This window comes from Belonocnema kinseyi, chromosome 5 (assembly GCF_010883055.1).
Source record: "Belonocnema kinseyi isolate 2016_QV_RU_SX_M_011 chromosome 5, B_treatae_v1, whole genome shotgun sequence".
In the NCBI taxonomy this organism is placed as follows: domain Eukaryota; kingdom Metazoa; phylum Arthropoda; class Insecta; order Hymenoptera; family Cynipidae; genus Belonocnema; species Belonocnema kinseyi.
Window position 1 is genome coordinate 137,983,228 of NC_046661.1, and position 7,855 is coordinate 137,991,082.

A 7,855-nucleotide genomic window follows, 5' to 3' on the forward strand; every position below is an offset into this window, starting at 1 on the left:
AAATTTAAAATTCAATTTTTGCTAACGCTTTTTGTATTTTTTCAAATACTGTGAACATTAAAAAAACATGCGTTACATAGAAATATTTTATTTAAAAGTATTGCTATTTTTAATTCAAAAAATAAGCTTCGAAATTTTAAATGTTAAAAATAATTTTTGAAACTAATGTCTTATTGTTGTAATTGTAATCAATAAAATATATTTATCAAAAATTTTAATTGTTAAAATTCGGGAATTATACAATTCGGATATTTTATAAATTGGCAATTTTCTGTCGGGAATTGTATTATTCGAGAATTTTCCAATTCGGTAATATTATAAACTGTCGTAAATTTTATTTTTCGGGAATATTCCAATTCGGGAATTTTATAATTCTAAAATTTTATTATGCGAGAATTTTATTATTCGGGAATTTTCCGATTCGGTATTTTTATTTTACGGTAATTTTATTATTCGTGTATTTTATTATTTGGGAATTTTCCAAATCAGTATTTTTATTTTTCGGCAATTTTATTATTCGCGAATTTGATTATTCGGGAATTTTCTAATTCGCAAATTTTACTGTGCCGGGAATTTTATTTTTCGGGATTTTTCAGTCGTCCCAAATCTAGAAGTTGTTTTAAATAAAACATTATTTTGAAAATTTTTTCCGAACTTCTAAATATCTGTCAAAATGAATTTTTTCCGTAGGAAATCGACTTTTTTGGTATAAAATGATTTTTTCCTTTGAAAGTTAATCTGCTTATTTAGAAATTCTTATTTCTGCTTGAAAATTTATCTTTTTAGATCAGAAATAAATTTACTTGGTTAAAAAATAAAACTCTTTTATTGAAAATAAATTTTTTCTTTTTAAGATTCATCATATTATTTAAAAAAATTATTTCTTTGGCTAAAAAATCAGCTATTAAATTGAAAACTTGTTTTTTTTATTAATGAAATGACTTTTTTTAACAAAAATTTAACTATTTTTATCATAATCCGATTTTTCTTTGATTAAAAATTAAATTTTAAATGGGAAATTCAAATATTATATGTTTGGCGGAAATTTTCTCTTTTTTGGACGAAAATTAAACTGTATTGGTTGAAAATTGACGTATTTTGTTGAAAAATCGACTTTTTTTTATAGAAAATGATATTTTTTCTTTGAAATTTAATCTGCTTGCTTAAAAATCACTTCTATGGTTTAAAAATAAACTATTTTATTTCCAATTTGTTTCTTTTTTTGATTAAAAAGCAATTTTTTTAACCAAAAGTTGAACAATTTTTTGATAATCCGAATTTTTTTTGTTAAGAATTAAATTTTAAACGGAAAATTCAACGATTTGTTTGAAAATTGATGTTTTTAATGATTTAAAAATTAAACTCTTTTTTTTTAAACTCATGTAATTTATAAAAATATTAAAAAATATTATTTATTTATAAAAAGATATGACAATAATATATTTCTACCAAAGCAATTTCTTTCAAGTTTAAGGTTCTATAAAATTATTAATTCAATTTACAATAACAATATTTCTATACAAATTGTATTTTAAAAAATATTTTAAACACAAGCGCCTCAAAGAAAAAAATCCTACCTTTATTTTCTCCGAATGATTTATCTCGAAATTTCTTTTTAAGTTTTTTAAAATAAAAAATTCGACTTTCGAGAACGCTTTCTGTAATTTTTTTAAGAATAAAATGCACATTTTTAAAGTAAAATTTTTCATCTGAAAATATATTATTTTCAATTATTATTATTATTTTAAGTCAATAATTTTTTTTTTTAACTTTGAACATTAAAAAGATTTCCTTTTATAACAATAATTGATTATTGTATTTTAAATAAATAAATTATATTCATTAAAAAACAATCGTTTTAATTAAATATAATTAAATTTAATTAAAATTCCGGAATTTAAACGATCAAAATATTATTTATTTAAAAAAATACAATAGTCAAATATTTTTATACAAATTTTCTCCGAAACTAATTTGGATTTTTTTTTGTTTTCAATTATTATTTTAAATTCAAACAATAATTTTTAAAAAACTTTGGAAAAATTCGTAGTTTTTTACACGATGGGAACCAGAAAATTTCAAAAAACTTTAAAAATTAAAAAGTTTTGTTGACATGATTTGATTGATTTTATTTTTAATAATTTAAATTCCGGAAATTTCGAGTTTGTATATTTTATAATTCGTTAATATTATAAATCGTCGGAAATTTCATTATTTGCGAATTTTCCAAATCTGGATTTTTATATTGCGGCAAATTTATAATTTTATGAAAATTCCAATTTGAAATTAAAAAAAAAAAATATATATATTTCTAATCCTTTGTAGTTTCTTGTCACTTTTTTAAGAGCCTCTTCAAAATTTCTTGGAATTTTCACATACACTAAAATCTTTGAAATCCCAATAAATTACTAAAACCATTTTTTTTCCTAATTTTTGAAAAATACCTTAAAATATTTCTAATTCTTTTTTTTCCAAATTAAAAATTTTGTTTAATATCCTAAAATCCTTTTGAAAATGTCTCGAAATGCTTCTAAATACCCTAAAATATTTCATATCCTTTGAAAATCCATTAAATTACTAAGATCAATTAAAAATTCCTTGGAATATTTTAAATTGTCTTAAATTTGTTTTTAAATTTCCAAAAAAATTCAGAAATAAGTATAAATCTGAATTTAGTAGCAGAGTTTTTCCTGAACAGGAAAATTTTTCCGAATTTTACCCAATTTTAAGGGGACGACTGAAAAATCCCGAAAAATAAAATTCCCGAATGGGAAAATTCGCAAATAATAAAATTTTCGAATTCTGGAATTGGAAAAAAGTCCTGAATAATAAAATTTCCGAATTGGAAAATTACAGAATAATAAAATTCCCCAAAAATAAAATTTCCGAATTATAAGATTTCCAAATAATAAAATTCAAATTTAAGAAATTTAAAATCATTGGTTGCCTTCTCATTTTCCTCCTTTTTTTAAATTTTTGTCCAAGAATTTTAGAATGAAGGTACATTTTTTTCTCAAGGGGGATCTTTTTTTTAAATTACAATTTTATTATTCGGGAATTTTTTTTCTATATTATTATTCAGTAATTTTCCAATTCTAGAATTTTGTTATCCGGAAATTTTACTCTTCAGTAATTATTCATTGGGAAAATACAAAAAGATTTTTCAAGATTTAAGAATACGCTTCAAAAGAATCTAGAAAAATTGATTGCAAATTTTAAAAATTTTATTATTATTTTGGGAAGACAAAAAAATCCCGAAAATTTTATAAAATTTCCGAATTGGAAAATAATCCAATAATAAAATTCTCGATAGAAAATTGTCAAATGATAAAATATGCGAAGTAGAAAATTCCTGAATTGGAAAATTTCCGAATAATAAAATTTTCGCATTAGAAAATCGCCGAATAATAAAATTCTGGAATTGGAAAATTTCCTGAACTCCCCATTGGTTGCCTTCTCATTTTTCTTCGTTTTTTTTTTCAAGAATTTTAGCATGAAGGACCATTCTTTTCTCAAAGGGGATCTTTTTTTTAAATTACAATAGGATATTAGGATTTTTTTACAGTATGATTTTGAATTTTATTTTATTCGAATTTAAATTTCTCATATTTTAATTTCATTATTCGGTAATTTTCCAAATTACAAAATATCGGAACTAGAAAAATTTCCGAATTTAAAAAATTACATTTTTCAATAAATCAGATTTTTAAGGAACATTATCAATTTGTTTTTAAGGTTATATAATTTTCCGAAAATCATGGGGAAAATACAAAAGGATTTTTTAAGATTGAAGGATGTGATTTAACAGAATCTAGAAAAATTGACAAAACATATATTTTTATTTTATTATTATTTTGGGACGATGAAAAAATCCCGAAAAATAAAATTCCCCACATTGTTGAATTCCCGAATCATAAAATTTCCAAACATTTTATAATATTAACGAATTAAAAAATTCCCGGATGATAAAATTTTCGAATTGGAAAATCCTCGAAAGGTTTATAATATTACCGTATTGGAAAATTTTTCATTTATAAAATTTCCGGCAGATAATTACCGAATTATAAAATATCCGAACTAGAAAAATTTCCGAATTTAAACAATTACATTTTTTCATTAAACATTATTTATTTCTTAAAAATATAAAATAATTAAATATTTCCAGCAAAGACAAATTCTTATTTTTGATGTTTAAAATTTCTAAAAATTTTTGTTTGAATTTAAAATAACAATAATTGAAAACTATTTTAATCCAAAAATATATATATTTTTTAATTATTTTTATTTTAAATTCAAACAATAATTTTAGAATCTCTGAACCTTAAAAATAAGTTTTCAATAACAAAATTTAATTATTGAATTTTTAATTAATAAATCTTGTTTATTGAAAAAAATCGATTTTTTAAATTCGGGAATTCGAAAATATCTTTAAACTAACTAGAAATATATTCTAAAAATTTGGAAAAAAAACTTGCATTAAAATCTTTCAGATTTTTTTCGAAATTTTTAGCGGATGAGACTGAAAAATATCGAAAAATAAAAATCCTGAAACTGAAAACTCCCGAGAAGAAAATATTTAAAATAGAACTTTTCCGAATAATTAAATTTCCAAAAATATATCTTTTAAGCAATTTTTTAATTGCCTAGATTCGGGAAATTTAAAAATTCGGTAATATTGTAAACTCTCAGGAACTTTATTTTTTCGGAATTTTTCAATCTGGAAATTTAAAATTATCGGTAATTTTATAATTTCGGGAATTTTCTTTATCGGATTTTTTTTTTGAAGTTTGTTTTTAAATTTATATAAATATAATTTATTATACAATTCTTGAAAAAAAAAGATTTTTTTAAAGAAATATTTTTTATTTTATAGGATTTTACAAAATATTATGAAAAATTCGAGTCTTTTTAAAAGATTTTGAGGATTTTTCGAAGTTGGAAAGGAATGAAGAAATATTTATTAAATTTTCGAAAATGTTTTCCAGTTTTCAAATATTTTTAATCTATTTAAAATGTCTTAAATTACTGAAAATATTTTCAACTGACTCGAATTTTTCTCAAAATTTTCAAATATCATTCCAAATTAAAAAAATTACTTTATATAATCTTGTAATATTTCCCAGAAATTTTGTTTATTGTCTTGAAAAATTTCCAAATTATCTTCAAGCTTCTAAAGTTTTGGTTTCTATTTAATTTTACCAAATTGAAAAATTTTGCTTTAAAACCTTTTAAACTGTTTTTTTTTTTAATTTTGGGAAATCGTCTGATGTTTAAAAACCTTTTTTAATTTTCTTTTAAAGTTTATTTTTCAAAATAAAAAAATTATTTAAAATTCTCACACGAATATTAAAATTATTATATTTTGTAATCTTGTTAGACTTTCGAAACCTCCCAATCTCTACAAATTATTTAAATTTTTCCTGCATTATTTATTCATTTTGGAAAATTAAAAAAAAAAATCTTTAAAACCTTTCAGCTTCTTTTTTGACTTTTTTTAAACATCTTAAAATCTTTTTAAATCATCTCTGAAAATTAATTTTTCGAAATAAAACATCATTTTAATTTTTCCTTGTAATCTGAAAAAATGTATTTCACTTTCGTGGTACTTTAAAAAATTCTTCAAAAATCTTTAAGAGTTTGAATTATTTTTGAATCGTTTCAAAACTTCTGAATATCTCTTAAACTTTCCAAAATTTTTTCTAAAATTATGTAAGATGGCAAAATTAAAAAAGAAAAGTCTCAAAAAATTAAAATTCAAACGAAAAACACTATCATATTCAAAAATTTTAAAAGATTCTAAATCTTGTTCAAATTATAATAATTTTTGTTGAAAAATTGCAATTTTCGAAGTAAAACAAGAAATCAAACTTAAAATTCTTAAAAACTTATGAATCTACTTTGAAATTTTATGATTTTTAAATAAAAAATTGCATTTCTGTCGAAGAACATAAAAAAATCGAAAAATGTTCGAACTCGTAAATTTTATTATTTATAAACAAAAATTATTGGATTTAAATCTAATGATTTTTGTTTAAAAATAACAATTACGGATGTAAATATTCTTTGAAATATAATAATTTTTTATCCAAAATACCATTGATTCACAAGGAAAAAAACTTTGGTGCTAATTTTATTTGTTGAAAGATTTATTTTTTTGAATTTTGTAAAGAAAAATATTATTTAAAAAAAATAGCAATTGTGTAACTTTTGAATAAAGTTTTTAAATTAAAAAACGTTCCGAAAATATGAGTAGAAAATTTTTGATTAAAATGAAAATGCGAACAAAAGAGAAAAGATTTATATATTGAAATGATAATTTCAGTGGGAAGGGAAGAGCATGGTTGCAGTGGAATTTACGACCATGTGCAACTTTATTATAGTTCAGCGACCGTCGTCATCACAATTCTCAAATTCTTCGTGCCAACCTGGACTCTTCTCTGTGTTTTTCAACCCAGTAGAGTCAAGTCGAGACCCTCTGAAGTCGCCCTCACCTCCCATTATAATACGGTGAGTGATTTCAAAATTTAGGATAATTTTCAACAAAATAAATCAATTTTTATTCTAAATAGTTGAATTCAAAAATTTCGAATTTCCAAAAAATAAAACATTTTTTATTCGAAATAGTTGGAATTTCAATCAAATAAATCAATTTTTATTCTAAATAGTTGAACTTACAACAAAAAAATCAATTTTTATTCTGAATAGCTGAATTTTCAACAAGAAACAATCAAATTTTATTCTAAATAGTTTAATTTTCAACCAAATAGATCAATTCTTATTATAAATAGTTGGATTTTCAACAAAATAAATCAAATTTTATTCTAAATAGTTGAATTTTAAATCAAATAAAACCATTTTTATTCGAAATAGTTTAATTTTCAACAAAAATTTCGAATTTTCAAAAAAAAAATCAAATTTTATTTTAAATAGCTGAATTTTTAAAAAGAAAAAATCAAATTTCATTCTAAATAGTTGCATTTTTAACAAAATAAATGAATTTGTATTCTAAATAGTTGAATTTTCAACAAAAATTTCAAATTTTCAAAAAAAAATTTATTTTTATTCTAAATAGTTCAATTGTAATCCAAATAAAACCATTTTTATTCGAAATAGTTTAATTTTCAACAAAAATTTCGAATTTAAAAAAAAAAAATTTATTCTGAATAGCTGAATTTTTAAAAAGAAAGAATCAAATTTTATTTGAAATAGTTTAATTTTCAACCAAATAAATCAAATTTTACTATAAATAGTTGAATTTTAAACCAAAAAAAAAAACATTTTTATTTGGAATAGTTTAGTTTTCAGCAAAAATCTCGAATTTCCAAAAAAAAAAGCAATTTTTATTCTAAATAGCTAAATTTCGAACAAGAAAATTTCGAATTTTATTCTAAATAGTTGAATTTTAAACCAAATAAAACCATTTTTATTCGGAATAGTTTAATTTTCAGCAAAAATCTCGAATTTCCAAAAAAAAATTAATTTTTATTGTAAATAGCTAAATTTCGAGCAAGAAAAATTCAAATTTTATTCTAAATAGTTGAATTTTTAACAAAATAAGCCAATTTTATTCTAAATAGCTGGATTCTCAAAAAAATCAATCAATTTTTTTCTAAACAGTTGCATTTTCAACAAAAATTTCGAATTTCCAAAAAAAAAAATCAATTTTTATTCTAAATAGTTGAACTTTTAACAAAATAAATTAATTTTTATTCTAAATAGTTGGATTTTCAACAAAATAAATCAATTTGTATTCTAAATAGTTGAATTTTCAACAAAAATTTCGAATTTTCAAAAAAAAAATCTATTTTTATTCTAAATAGTTGAATTGTAATCCAAATAAAACCATTTTTATTCG

At 20.7% G+C, this 7,855-nt stretch overlaps 1 protein-coding gene across 1 annotated transcript in view; it reads left to right on the forward strand.

Moving 5' to 3' along the window:
* The window catches only part of LOC117172526, a 41,865-nt gene that overhangs the window by 27,336 nt on the left and 6,674 nt on the right, over positions 1-7,855 (forward strand). The window contains exon 5 of the mRNA XM_033360553.1: positions 6,323-6,507. Within this exon, the coding sequence (XP_033216444.1) occupies positions 6,323-6,507 (185 nt within the window). The remainder of the gene's footprint in view (positions 1-6,322; positions 6,508-7,855) is intronic.